We start from the raw sequence: 16,318 nt of genomic DNA on the forward strand, positions 1-16,318 counted from the left end.
TGGGATTTGGGCAGCAAGATGTCGGTTCACGTTGCACTTGAACTTCTGCATGTCAGTACAGTTAGGGAAGCAGGAACTTGGAATGGAATTCCAGAGTCTAGCGATTCTGGAGAAGAAACTACTGGAGTAGAAAGATCTTTTACATCTAGGGATCTCTACCGCGTGAGGGTGGGATTTAGCTGCCTGTCGAGTTTGTCGAGGGTGTCTACGTCGTGGGGGCACAAGTGTCTGCAGTTCATCAGAGCATTCACCATTAAAATACTTGTAGAACAGGCAGAGGGATGCAACGTTTCATTGATAGGACAGAGGCTGAAGCTTAGATGCCAGTTCAGGGCCTATTAGATTGGCGACTCTTTTTTGAACCTTGTCTAGGAGCGAGAGACTAGTAGCAGATGCACCAGCCCAAATGTGACAACAATACTCCATACATGGGCGAATGGTGGCCTTATAGAGGTACAGGATACTTTCAGGTGTCAGTAGTTTTCTAGCACGGTAGAGAGAGCCTACCTTTTTCGCAGCGGCCCTGGCAATGTTTTGAATCGGGCCACAGTTATTTGCTTCATAACCAATAAGACAGGTGACAGTGACTAAGTAGTCAATAACAATAACTGCCGAGGTTGCTCCAGTTCTGTCCAAACTTTACAATAAATGCCTTAACGAATCTTGTTTTCCCGACTGCTGGAAAACCGCCTCTGTGGTACCAGTCTTCAAGAATTCTGGTGAAAGAACTGACCCACTAAATTATCGCCCCATTAGCCTCCTCCCGCTTTTCGCCAAAATATTTGAGTCCTTAGTTAATAAAGCCCTAGTCCAGCACCTAACAGCTGCTAAACTCTTGACTGACAAACAATATGGATTCAGGCAAGCCCGTTCAACAGCAGATATCTTAACTGTAGTTTCTGAACGTATATACCGTTCATTGGATAAAACAGGGGAGGGTAGAGCGGTGGCCCTTGATATATCTAAGGCTTTTGACAGGGTATGGCACGATGGTCTTCTAAGGAAAATTAGATCATATGGAATCACTGGAAGAATTCATAACGTAATTAAATCCTTCTTAAGTAATAGAAAAATCAAAGTTGTCCTCGACGGACGTACATCCAAACAATATGACATAAATGCGGGAGTGCCTCAGGGGTCTATCCTTGGACCTCTATTGTTCCTGATATTCATAAACGACCTCCCTGATAATATTGTTTCGGAGATGGGTATATTTGCCGATGACACCACTCTCTATAACAGATATGAGGGGAAAACAAATGAACACATATCCAAGAAAATGGCAGAAACACTAGAGGATGACCTCCAATCCGTAGTGGAATGGGGACAAAAATGGTTGGTCTCATTCAATGCTGCTAAGACTAAGCTTGTTTCCTTCAATAACTACAAGAAACCTTCTCTACCACCAATAGCAATGGCCAAGAACACATTGCCTGAAAGTACTTCTTTTAAACTCCTCGGCCTAACGTTTACAGGGAATATGAACTGGAATAGATACATTGAGAGCATTGCCAAGGCTGCTGCAAGGAAGGTTGGCTCCCTCTACCGTGCTAGAAAACTACTTACGCCTGCCAGTATCCTATACCTCTATAAGGCAACCATTCGCCCATGTATGGAGTACTGTTGTCACATCTGGGCTGGTGCATCTGCTGCTTGTCTCTCGCTCCTGGACAGGGTTCAAAAAAGAGTCGCAAACCTGATAGGTCCTGAACTGTCATCTGGGCTTCAACCTCTGTCCCATCGACGAGATGTTGCATCCCTCTGCCTGTTCTACAAATACTTTAATGGTGAATGCTCTGACGAACTGCAAACACTTGTACCTCCCCGACGTAACTACCCCCGACAAACCCGACAAGCTACTAAGTCTCATCCCTTTACAGTGGAGATCCCTAGGTGCAAGAAAGCCTTTTACTCCAATAGTTTCTTCCCCAGAACTGCGGGTCTTTGGAACTCCCTTCCGGGATTCTGCTTTCCCAACTGCAATGATATGCAGAAGTTCAAGTGTAATGTTAACAAACATCTTTCTACTCTTCTCCCTTCATAATGACCCTGCTAATTAATTCCCTAATAGTAGCCCCCTGCTTCAAAGTGGCACTGTGCCTTGTTTGGGGTGAAAATTGAATAAAAAAAAAAAAAAAAAATAACAACCTGGGTGTGCCAAGTTCGAATCCAGTTTGTTTTACAGAAAACTCAAACCTAATCTTGTTCTTAACATCCTGCAAAGGATATAAATAAAATAACTCATGCCGAACGACATAAATGGTGATTGCTGATGGCAAGAAAGAGCAGAGAACAAGATTTGATGTCCAAATGAGCAGATGTTCGACATTTTGCTGCTTCCATTGGGGCTGGAGAGTTGACTATATATTTGAAGCTAAAATAATGTTAACATTCTACTACAATAAAGTTTAAGCAATGGAAAGCTTTCGTATTTTAGAGACCAGTAAAAAAACGAGGCATAATGTGACCCATTCGTGTACTTCATTATCACTGCTGGTTTCATATTAGACTAAGCAAGTGTTTATGGAGAGATGGAGAAAAGTATTAGATTATGTTTTTAAAATATTCTGTCCTTTAAAAAAAAATGTCTGATTTTCATAAATAAATTTTTGTAAGATATTTTTGCACGATAATGGTGTTTGGTTTGATAACTTATATACAAGACTAATACGACAATAGCAATAAAAAGATGAGAGACACAGGAGTTAAATTTGTAAATAAATAACTGGTTTAGTAAACTAGAAAAGTTCATCATCATCCTCGATTTAACATCCATTTTACATGATGGCATCTGTTGGATGTCTTTTAGAAATTGACTTTCAAACTTATCTCTGGTCAGGCATCTTAAGAAGTCATTTCCTTAATTGAGGCAAGATTTTCATTGGCTGAATAAGCTTCATTACGCCAATCCAGTGGGACAATGGAGATCAGAACCATTTTTTTTATTATTGACACATCATTTCTATGTGATTGTCTATGAAGGCTAAACAGCGTCAACTGGTTCGATAGAATATAAACCAAGAATGAAGCCAGAAAGCTAACTGTTTCAATTAATTCCAGTATTTCTGAAGCGACTATTAGTAAGAATAAAAAGGGCCCCCTCCCCCTTACCATTCCATACACCTTAATTTTGTCCTTGGTTTTTTCAAGTATTTTTTTTTACCATAGTTTTGGAAGTGTATCTCATGTAGTTTCTGACTTTTAGCTGGGCACACAGACAGGCAGAATTATGATTCTCTTTGATATAAGATATAATTAAAAGATCTGACAAGTCCCTCCCCCAAAATAAAATCTAGATTATCAAAGTCTAATTTATAAAACTCAATGTGTCTGTCTGTCCGTCTCCATATTTTCAAACTCTATCTCTTCTGAAACTAAAAGTCGCAGAGCAGCACTATGGGCCTTAAATGATTGGATTTTTTTATGGACTTTTATAGGTCTTTAACCGGTTAAAATAGTTTTTAAGGGGTCAAAAATGGGTCAAAATTTAAAAAATTGTCACACATTTTGTACATTCATTTCTAATCAGTTCACATGCGTGTCACGTCGGTACGGTGGTAACATCACCAGCTTTGAATGCTACAGTTTTGCTTTCGGTTTTAATTCTAGTTGATGGCACACAGATTCTTTTATTTTTACTTTTGAAATCACGACTCCATAATAATATATACGAAATCTGGACAAATTGAAATATATTAAGCGTATTTTATGATTGGGCAAATCCTCCCCCCCCTCCCCCCGCTAGTATATAAGTAAAGGTTAATATTACCAAAATGACTAGTTTTATTAATAAGTCACCTCAAAAGGGTTGATATGCCGTAAAACAAAGTAAGCAAACTTTTTTCCTTATAAGAAAAAGAAAAATCTTGATTCTTTCTGACTATTCAAGCGACATTGTCATATTTGCATTAAAAGATAATCTTGTCTGACATCTCGTCTGCTTGTTTCAACAGCCTACATTTAATCTCATTTTGATTATTTTAATCTTTAACTCCCTCCCCCTAATCGAATCAGCAAATTTTACAGCACTTAACGTATGTCTGCGCGATAATCGCAAGTCATTGATATTCGGATATGTGTGCAATTACACAATTACTAAACGTGACTTTTTACAAAACATTTTGCTTTTTTTTTTTTTTTTATAGCCGTGTCCATGCACCTCTATAAGAGGCCTGTTCATACCAGTTAAGGATACATCCTCGACAATCAGTCTGACAGTGACTTTCTTGTTGTCAAGCTGAGGTATAATCCTGTTCAGTATGGGGAGTTTATCCTCCCAGGCTTTACCTTTCTTTGAGAAGGGATTAGTTTATCACTGATTTCGTAGGTGCCCCTACCAGAGAATACCAATGTGGGTGGAGGGGGCTTTTTTGTAGACCAGAGTATGCTAATCCTAGGACACTGGCTTTTCAACTTAAACACCTGACCTTGTGTCTAACCTCTATACTTAAGTTTGAAATAAATGCATCTTAATTTTCAATGCTCCCAAGCATCTTTAGAGGGGCTGATCTTAGGGCATCTGGAGCTCAATTTAAATATTAAGAAAAAGAATTTATAAATAGGTACAAGGAAAAAGATGTTAAAAAAAATAAATAAATAAACAAAAAACATTGTCGCCCAAAATTAAAAGAATTGCAGTTTGAAATGTTATTCTATATATATATTAGCAGGGGGGGGGTGCCCAGATGTAAAATATGCTTAAATATGATATTTTAATTTGTCTAGTTTCCATATATATTATTATAGAATCGTGATTTCAAATGTAAAAAAGAAACGTATTTGGGTGCCATCGGCTAGAATCGAAACCGAAATTGTAATATTCAAAGCTGGTGACGTTACCACTGTACCAACATGACACGCATATGATCTGATTAAAGTAAACTAAAATCAATGTACAAAATATTTAACAATTTTTTTCAATTTTGACCCATTTTTGACCCCTTAAAAACTATTTTAACCAGCTAAAGCCCCATAAAAGAACGGTCCATAAAAAATCCAATCATTTGAGGCTCCTTACACCGCTCTGCGACTTTTAGTTTCAGAGGAGATAGTTTGAAAATATGGCGACAGACAGACATATAGCCTTTTATATATTAGATATATAGTAGTGATGGCGCGATTCCAATATTTTTCCCGATTCCAATACAATTCCCGATTCCGATTCTTTATAAATCTCTAAATATTTAACTATAAAGTTGTGATTTTTTTTGCTCTGATTACTGTAAAAACGTGTTAAATGTGCAGATATTTTCTCAAACGTAAGAACACACTTGTGCAAGATGATCCATGGATTTTTAGTTTTACTGATTGTTTAAAAAAAATATTTTTTTACATTACTACCAACAGTGGAGGATTTTTTTTTAAACAAAATAAAATAAAAAAGACAAAAGAATCATTTTTGGCATCAGAAAATAGGCACAATTTTTTCAAATCTTGATTTTGATTAATTATCCCAACACTAATATATACATTAAGTTTTTTGCCCATTAACAATGAGTAAAAGTTATAGACTTTATGCCAAATTGATAGTTGAAAATGGTTAAAATTGTGCTCATTTTTGCATTAAATACTAGTCCTTATTAAGCTATAACTGTGCCATAATACATAGTTCGGTGCATCTTATCATAACAAAGGTCCATAGAAAATTTCATTCAGATTGGTTCAGTAGTTTCCAAGAAAAAAATGGAGATGAACAGACAGATATACAGACTGGGGGGAATATATATATATATATATATATATATATATATATAAAATTCAATTAACTTTCTTGAAGTTATATATTTGTATTTTACCGTCACTGGATTATTTATCTTCCAGCAGACTATCCATTCATGTGTAATCACCTTTTTCTTCACCATATTCCCTCTGCTTTACTTTTTTTTGTTATCAAGTAAAATCTTTGACTTGTTGTTTCATCAAATATTTTTGCATGCAAAATCCGATCCCGCATTTTGCTAATTCCTACCCTTTGATGAGAAGGAAAGTATTTTTTCAAAACTCTGCGGATTAAGGACTATCCACTTATCTAGTGTTTCCTTTTCAGATTAAATATGTTTTTAACTCCTTTCAAAGTGTTTTATTAACTGTTTGCTCATATATATATATATATATATATATATATATATATATATATAGTTGTGGTTTTATTCACAAATTTCTTTTAAACTTTTGAAAATAGGCCTCCATAATTGTATGCCTTCTGAAACTATCCTTACACAGAATATTCAGAGAAATATATTTCAGTTTGATGAAAAGTTAAATAACTTTTTATTCATAACTTTAAATTATAGAAATATAAAAAAAAAGGAATAGAAATGTTTAATGAGGAATTCAAAGTTTGGAACAGGAGTGCATGATGGGTTCTTGTTGATTCCAAAGAAATGCGAGATGTACTTTGAGGGTGTTAAAACAAAGATTATAAATAATCAATGAATGTCACTTCAATTACATCCTCTTCCGGCCAATCAGTTTTGGCTCCAAAAAGTAAATATAAAATAAAATGTAAACCTACACAGACGTTAGACTGAATATCATGGCGTAAAAGATATATGGTTTTATGGACTGAGCACAAAAGAAAAAAAAGGTTTCTCATTCAATTCTGGACGATACCAAGGTTTTCCTGTTATTATGTATATATAACTAGCAGGCCGCCTAGTGTTGCCCGGTTGTAAAATATGCTTAAATATATTTTAATTTATGTAGATTTTGTATTAATTATTATAGTGCTAATTCTCTATTGATTATTATATTGTACCTAATATTTAGTAGTGATTCCAAAAGTTTAAAAAAATTATTAGTTTTTATAAACACATTGTATATTAAAATCCGGGGCGGAGGCCCTAGTAGCATATGGCCCAAAGAAAAGACATTCCAAGCCTGTCTCTGCTCTATTGTTATTTTCATGGTAAGTGCTTGACTGAACTCCAATCTATCATTTCCCCTTTGTCAAACTTTCACAAAAACACTTGACTAGCTACAACCACTAACTTTACCTAAATCTAAATGCAGATTCCATGAACAAAGCTGCCTGCCTGTGGAACACTGTTCCACTGATCTGCTTCCTGGTTGATTAGAACATGGTAGCCTTCAAATCCAATGTAAACAAGTTCTTGTTGAGCCATCCCCCATAAATAATCAAATTCTACTCAATTTACACCATTAACAATTACTACACTACCGCCTTACATTCATTAACCCGTATCCTCGAGTGACCTTAAGGCCTTGATAAGTGGTGACTCCTAAGTAGAAAAAAAAATGTGTTTCGGTTGCATTGGTCTAAGGCATTCTCTGGTTCTATGTGTCTATCACGTTTTAGTTTGAAATAGCATTTTTTAGATGCATCCATACATTTCTATAAGAGACTCTGTCTGCCAATTTGTCTGTCACACTTCAGACTGAAATCACATTTTCAGTATTAAACACTTACATATAATGGATGCATCTTGAGAATATCTATTGATTTTGTTTTAAGTCTGTATAACTTTCTTGTTTAAACTTAAGAAAAAAAACCTTGTTTAAAATTCAATAATCTAACGAGAGACATTGTGTCCACGTGATTATGTCATATATGTTGGTAATCCTAAGAGAGATTAATCTTATTTTTTATTTATTAATACACTTTCAGCTGCTGTTGTTGGTGCAAATACAATGAGTTTGGTTCGCTCCTATCTAACTACTAGCTGGATTTTTCGACTTGCAAAGTTTGTTACTTAAAATACTTAAAACATTAATTAAAAAAAATAAACATTTCATTCATAAATTTGTTGTAAGCATCAAACAAAATGTTATTTATTTGTATAAACATTAACATTTTGGTCACTTCAATATCAATTTATCTTTTCAATGTGACTGTAAAGAAAAGAAAGAAGAAATCAATTTTCCTGTTCACTTGCAATTTAGAAATAGATCATCACTCGTTGAAATCAAGTTGTCACTTTGAAGACAAGATCATTTGAATCTAAATGCTAAATGTTTGCCCAAGATATAAAATAATTTTTCAAAACGGAACTATACATATCATTTGAATTCAGTGGACTTCCGTTCTCATCTTGAGTGCCATTTTCACAAAGTTTTGGCCGATGTGACCGCCAACCTTCTTCAGGTGTATCTTGTTGAACTCGGGAATTTGGATGGAATTTCAAATTGCCAGGTTTGACAAACATTTCCAAGTTCGACAAGATACACCTGAAGAAGGTTGAAGGTGACATCAACCAAAACTTTTTAAAAATGACACTCAAGATGAGAACAGTAGTCTGATGAATCCAAATGATTCAAATAGCTAATCCTCATCTCCAAAATTCAGAAACATAAAACGGAACTACTTACTATATTAAAATCCAAATGTTCCCAAATTATTTAATAAAGTGTCTCTTCAAAACCAATATGTAAATTAGTTAACCACGTGATTGATATCGCATATACATAAACAGAGACTAGATTTTAAAACCTGTTAAAAATGGGTAAAGGTTATAATTCATTGACTTAGAATGAGTGTTTTATATGAAATTAATGGGTGAATATGGTTAAATTTGTGCTCATTTTTTGGATTAATTACTAATCTATAAATCACTAACTGTGCATCAAACGAATTCCATGATACTTAATTCTTTGCACTTTATCATAACAAAAGTACATACAAAATTTCAGCTAGATCACACCAGTAGTTTCCGAGAAAAGGTAAAATGAACAAGCAGACTAAAAGAAATATATGGTGTATCAATTGTTTGAAGTTGAATTACTGTGAAATAGTGCATTTGATTTTACTTTTAGTGCAAGAAATGGACCAACTTTTGCATTTATTCATTTATGCTATAAATATAAGCAGGAACTAAGCGGGGGGGGGGGCTGCATTGTGAAGAATGTATGATCTCTGTATTAATCAATCATATTGAACCTTGGAATAGATTTTCATGTTGAGTAACAAATGTACCAATAATTCAAGGTGAATTTTTACAGGTTCTGGTTTACTGCATCCTCTTCTCTATATAAACTTGGCTAAGGAATTTTATTTTGGACCCCAAAATTAAGAGAGATTAGACCATTCCTGTAATGATCCAGTCCCTGTTGATATTGCAGTGGGAGTTTAATTCTGTGCAGTTCTAGGAGGTCCACCCTCCCCCAGGCCTTGCCTTCCCTCTTTAAGAAGGGGTTAGTTTATTGCTAATCGTCTGAGACTCCCTTACTGAGGAATATTGACAGGGCTGCCCAGGCACTTTTTGCAGGTCAGAGTACCCTTCCTTGGGAGCACTGACTTCTCATTCCCACTTTCTGATCCTGACGTCAAAGTTCTTGCGGTGAAAGAGAACTAAACAACATCCTCTTCTGTGTAAATTTCTACACCCTTTTCCTACACGACAATGGAAACTGGCTTGTTTAATTTTTTACCAAATAAATTGAATTGAAAAAAAAAACTTTCAGACAAGATCTCCTATGTCTTAGATTTAAGTAACTGCAATAAAAACGCATTGGATTATTGTTTTGTTTTACAAATAGCTATTGAAAATCCAAACATAAAATAAAGGAAAAATGAAATGGATTTTTAATAATCCTATTAAAACAAAAAAAAAGTGTAAACATGACTCTATTGTGAATTATTTTTTCTCTAAGCCCTGCACCCAACAATGTGTATTCACCCGGACAACACCAGGGAAATACAGCAAACAGATTACTAATTACCATCCAATCAAATTATATTTGACCTGATTTAGTTGTGTAAACAGCAGCCGAGAACCGTTGACAGCAAGTTTTTTTTTTCTTTTTCATTTTATTTTTTCTAAACAAATGGGTTTGTTGGTGTTTACAATAAGTTTTGTTTGTATCTTTTGCTGATGAAGCTGCAAAATAATTTCACCGAAGCTAGCAAGCATAAAAGAGTCTTCACTTGCTCATATTACGCTCCGTACCAATCCGTCATCTGCTGTGGGTAACCCGTTTTATTTTATTTAATTTTTTTTTTTAAGTTATCTTGCATTTTTTTTTAAGCGGAAAAGTAATCTGAAACATTTATTGTTTTATTTTTTTTTCTTATTTTTAAATGAAAAATTACTTCGACATTGTTGTTTTGTAGTTTATTTTGAATTATTCAAACTAATGTCCTGATTGTGGGTGTTATTCTCACAACGTTTCGGTCAATGTAACCATCAACCTTCTTCAGGTGGATCTAATCTTGTACTACCACATCAAGCTGTCTGAAAATATTGGCTTCCTGGCCTCAAATGCACCAAATATTGATGTTTTTTTTTTTACCTTTACCTTTGCAAAACTCGATCATGTTCTGCAAAGTTCGAAACAAAAGCAATTTTCCTCAACAACCAAACCAAACACCATGAATAAATATTTGAAGATATAAAGAATATGTAATATAAAAACCTTTTACTAAAATTATTGGATTTTGTATTAAATAACCCCAAAAGTGTTGATGTATCGTAAAACAAAACAAACAAATCAGGTGCATCTGAAACATTGTGATTATAATATCCAAGATGAAAATAATAGTCTGTATAATCCAAATAATACAAAATATTAATCATCATTGTTTTGTATAATTTGGATTGTTTGGACTGTTGTTCATCTTGGTTGCTTGGTTTTTCTCACAAAGTTTCAGCTGATGTAACTTTTAATCATCTTTAGGTGCATATATATATATATATATATATATATATATATATATATATATATATATGTATATATATACTAGCAAAAGTACCCGTTGTTGACTGGGTTCAAAAACAGCCTACAGAAAATGGACTCTGATTTATGAAAGTATGATAGATTACGAAAAGGTAGGGGTGTAAAGAGATAACTTCGAATTTGGGGGTATCAAAACCAAAGCAAAATATGATGAAAGTAAAAATAAAATAGATAAACCCCATAATTTATTATACCATACCTGTTCACACTGAAACACTTATCACAATATTCTGTGGATCTATATTAAAAAACCTTGTTAAACTTTGTGACATATTTCCATTCTATGGAGGTCAGGCGCGAACAAACACCCCATGATTTTATTATACCATATTTCTTCAAACTGAAACATAATTATCAAAGTATACTTATGCAGATAGATATGAAAAGTCTTTATTAAAATTTTTGCCTATTTCCATTCTATGGAGGCCAGGTGCGAACGCAGACCCCACAATTTTATTATACCATCCATATTTAAGTTAAAACATACTTCTCAAAATATTATTATTTATATCTAGATCAGTAACACTTGTAAACGTTTTTAATTTTTTAATTTTTTATTTCCATACTTTGTGGACCAGGTGTGTACACAGACCCCACAATTTTAATGAATCATCATTATGCGAGATCAAACATATATATATATATATATATATATATATCCACACTGGATGTTATTGATGAATAGGGGAAAAATGTTTTTGTTTTTTAATACAAACATAATTATCGATCCTCATCTCAAAAATATGCAAACAATATATTATCGTTTTATTCATGTTGCTATTTTCATTGCTTGTATATTTCAACAACAAGCTTGTCAATGAATATGTCTTAAAGAGGGATTTAAACAGTGGCAGAAGGACAACATGTTTTGAGGCTCATCTTCATTGCCTCTGTTTTGTCAAATATGTTTTTTGCTGTCCTGTTTGAATAGTGGAGAGAGGTAACGATACATTTGTTTTTTCATTGTCTTTTCATTTTTCCATCAAAATTTAATTTCATAATTAAAAATTGATTAGAAGAACCATTGGTACACAAGTTATTTTGGAAAGAGGTTTCAAATAAATAGGAATTAAAATTTTATAATTTTCATCTTATTACAATTGTTTTGATGTTTTTTGTTTTTTTTTTTTTGATGTTGGTAAGAGTTGAGCTGACACCATTCTATTTTTTTAATGAGTATAGTTTGATTGAATATATATATATATATATATATACACACACACACACACACACTTCAATAAAATCTTTAAAATGGATCATGTTAGCATGCCCCACCTTACACGTTTTCTTCAGAGACTCAAGTCCAACTCTAATTGATTTATTAGGTTTCCACTATTAAAATGATCTATGACTGCAAGAAGAGAAAACAAGCGCTAAATAACATGTTAATGTGTCAAAAAAAATTATGCAAAATATATTTACATATTTTCAGTCTCTTACTACTTCTCTCCTCATTCATCTTTTATTTCTCACCATCTAAACATTCATGTATAAACGAAAGGTACAGTGACAAGCAAACAAGGTGACATCGGTTTAATATTAGTTTTGCATGCTGATATGCATTCGATGACTTTAAGAAATTACTTTCAAAATAATCTTTGTCCAAGTAAGACCTAATTATGTCCTAGCATTGAATACTGTTGCCACATTTGAGCAGGAGCTGCTCAGTGCATCCTATCAAAAGTTTAAAACCTATTTCGTAACCCAGTAGGTGATGCCCTTTTCTCTTCCCTGCAACCCATTTCCCACAGAAGAGACGTTGCAAGCATATCTCTGCTCTATTGCTATTTTCATGGCAAATACTTGTTTGAACCCCAATCTATGCCCCTCCCCCTGCCAAACTTTCACAAGCTAAAATCACTATCAGTAATTTCCCCCCACTCTCTATCGGTACTTACACCTAAACATGGATTCCATGAACAAAACTTCTTTTCTAGAACTACCCGCCTGTGGAATTCTATTCCGCTGGTCTGATTTCCAGATGACTACAATATGGTCATCTTCAAATCCAACATTAATAAGTTCTTGTTGAACCATCCCTTTAAATAATCAAGTTAAACCGAATTTGCACTACTAACAATTACTATGCTAGTGTCCCAATAATTACCATACACACGTTAACATTTATCTTTGAGTGGCGTCCAGACCTTGATAAGTAGAGACTCCTATGTATAAAAAAAAGTTCATTTTTCTCACTTCCTGCCATGTTTACCTTTACTTTGCCCTGTGAACTGGACCTGCTACCTCAACTGCTTTACATCAACTAACCCAAAAACCTTCATCCGTTCTTTCAATGTGGATATACCGTCAAAGTCTTCTGAGTTAATCTTCCTCTGAGATCGGTCCTGGATATGACCTTAAACTATATCCGATGATGAGGCCTCAGCTTGCAGGTTTTGGGGAGTGTGGAGCCACCCTTTAATTGCCATTGCTCCCAGGTCCACTCTGACCCCGAGTGGTAGTACCTGTTTGGGTCCCAACTATGGGTTAAATAGAAACTGACTTGAAAAAAACAAAAAACAAATATATTCTATTAAAAAACTTTTCATCAAAATCACTGAATTCGGCATTAAATAACCTGAAAAGGGTTGATATGCCGTAAAACAACAGACCAACCAAATCTTCTGATATCATTAGAACTGAGCCTGTCTTTAAGACTGCACATAGTGGAAGATGGCATAACATTTTTTTTTTTAGTTATTTCGTTTTTAGCAGTAAATTTCATGATTGCTTCCTTAAGACTTTTTTTTTTTTTTTTACATCATTTTGTTTTACATCATTGTAACAGGTTCAACAGCTTTTTTTTTTTTTAAGGTACATAGCTATAGGAATTGTATAGTTATAGCGGATAGTGTATGACTTATTTCCAACTTCATTCTGGTATGTTTCTAGGACTATACTGGATATTCAACATTTTTACAGGTTGCCCTGTGGAGATATTTATATACTCCATTATGTCACATTCTATGGTAGACATTTCCCCAGCTGAACCTTTCAACTGAATGTCAAATATTTCACTCTTAACTTTTATTTTAAAAATTTTTTTACATGGTAGTTACCACTTATCAAGGCCCGGAAGCCACTCGGGGCTAAGGATTATTGCGTGTACAGTAATCAATGGGATAATATTGTAGTAAACGTTAGTAGTGTCAGAACCTGCAGTTGTTGTTGTATATTATAAAATAGGAATGAGCATGATGCCATTTGCAGTGATGCCAGAAAAAAAAAAAAAGTTTGTTTAATGCCATGGATGTAAAATGTTTTTGTTTTTTGTTCCTTTTTTTTTTTTTTTTTTTTTTTTTTTTTTTTACATGGGTGTCACCACTTATCAAGGCCCAGAGGCCACTCAAGGATAAGGGTTAATAGGTATACATTAGTCATTGTGATTTTAGCATAGTAAACAGTGGGAATTTTGTAACTTGGATTAGTTAGAGGGGCGATTCAATTAGAACTTGTTCACATTAGACTTTTTCTTTTTTTTTTTTTTTTTTTTTCATAGGTATCAACACATTATCAAGGCCAAGAGGCCACTCAAGGATAAGGGTTAAAGAGTGTACAGTAGAAATTGGACAATATAATAATCATTAGTAATGAAAATTTGTTAAATTTGATAACTTATATGGAACGGCTCATCAAGAACTTATTTACGTTAGACTTGAAGACAACCAAGTTCTTTTTTTTTTTTTTCCATAGTGTACTCAACCAGACTTTTGTGAATCGAAAAAAGATTTGATTTTGATTCCAATCTAACGGCACCATTCATTTTGTTTCTTTTTTTTTTTTTTTAGATTATGTTAAGAAAGATGAGGATCAAAGTATCATCGATCTCCAAAAGGAGCGAGATATTGAGAAAGCTCACCATAACAAAATCATGCATGACTATGAGGTGCTGCGGAACCATTATGATAACCTTCGCCACGAGATGACAGTCCTGAAACAGACACACCGGCGCACGCCATCTGATAATAGTACCGTTAGTTTTGAATCTGCTGAGGGTGAACCTACTGCTGCGGCTGAAGAAGCGGAAGGAGAAGAAGATGAAGAGCGCCAAGCTGCTCATGTGGTTGCTCAGGTTGTTGCTGAACCGGATGATAAAGATGTGAGTTGTACAGTTTTACTCTTCAGGTCTGCTTGTACATTATAATTGGATGTTTAAAAAATGCATTTTTGATAAAAACACTATCACACAATAGCATGTCATTTCAAAATTAGTAAAAATTTAAAAAATTACAGAAAAATAATTATAAGAAAAAATAAAATTTATTGCATAATTTAGTTCTAGTTGTTTAGTCTATTTCATATGACAAACTGATTTATCTCCCTTGTTTAATTTTCGTTATTTCAAATTAGAAAATGGCAGATTAATAAGTTTTTTTTTTTTGTAAAAAATAGTTCTAACAAATCTACTAGATTATTTTTCATAGTTTTTAGAATTTTTTTTTTTAAAAGTCATTTTGTTTTGAACTTTACTTTTTCTTTACCGATTAACTTCATCTTATGATTTAATTCTCAAAGCATAAATGAAGGATCTTTTTAAGAGTTGAACTGAAAATAAAAATCAGTATCTAAGTGATCACATAATGGAATTCAGTTAAAATAACCCTGACCCGTGAGTGAAAGTGCATTACAGTTGATAGGACAAAAATGAGAGAGGAGTAAATTATACATACAACCAATAACTTTTAACAAATGCAACAAATTTAGTTTTCTGTCAACTTGCATAGTTTTTCAGTAACAAAACTTTGTAGGTGTTTTTTTTTTTATTTTAGAATTTGTTTCATAGTCTCACAATCTTGTAAAAAATAAAATGGATCCAACATGTCCGCCGTGACTTGTTTGATATTTAACTTCTAAGTTGTATGTTTAAAAATAAACAAAAAATACAACATAACTGTCATCAAACACATCAAAATTTAATTTTCGTCTGACCTGTATATTTTTAACTTACTGAAACTGTTTAAAATTTTTTGTTTATTTCAAAATAATATTAACACGTCCATATATTTTTTTTATATGCCTTACACTATACAAATTCTGAATAAAAAAACAAAAAAAAAAACAGTTACAAATGTTTTAGAACTGAAAAACTATGTAGGTCAATAGAAAATAAAATTTCTTGCATTTGGTAAGAGTTACTGTTATCATCTTGAGTGTTAATGGAATTCTTGAACAAATTATCAAATAGATGTAAACATTGTATATTTTTCATTATACATTGAGTGAAATCTTATTTTAACTACAAAAAAATTAAGAGTAAAATAACTTGTTTTAGTTTTATTTTATTCATCTCATATTTCTTCTTCTCCTGAAATGAATGGCACATGGAAATTTGTCTGATTCTGAAGCAAATATTGCCCATGCAAGAAAATTCACCGTTTTTTATGCCCCTCGAGGCTTACATGTATGCAAATCAGATTTGAGTCCAGTCACACACGCGCAGCGCCAATTCTGCATCGTCCAGCATGACATTCACCGTGTTATGCATTGTGTACAATTAATCAAGTAGTTTTATTTGTATAAAGAAAATAATTTTTAAGTGAATTTGAATTTTTTAATGCCCGCCCCATCCTTCCTAATGTTAAGAATGACTTTTTAAAATCTTGTAAGTTTCGAATTATTTGGAGTT

The 16,318-nt window shown here is 33.5% G+C and overlaps 1 protein-coding gene across 1 annotated transcript in view; it reads left to right on the plus strand.

Moving 5' to 3' along the window:
- Nucleotides 1-16,318, plus strand: part of LOC145245793 (unconventional myosin-Va-like) — a 577,542-nt gene that overhangs the window by 330,718 nt on the left and 230,506 nt on the right. The window contains 1 exon segment of the mRNA XM_080107437.1: nucleotides 14,481-14,791. Within this exon segment, the coding sequence (XP_079963563.1) occupies nucleotides 14,481-14,791 (311 nt within the window).

This window comes from Euprymna scolopes, chromosome 23, assembly GCF_053919585.1.
Source record: "Euprymna scolopes isolate OS-2025 chromosome 23, ASM5391958v1, whole genome shotgun sequence".
Classification (NCBI taxonomy): Eukaryota; Metazoa; Mollusca; class Cephalopoda; order Sepiida; family Sepiolidae; genus Euprymna; species Euprymna scolopes.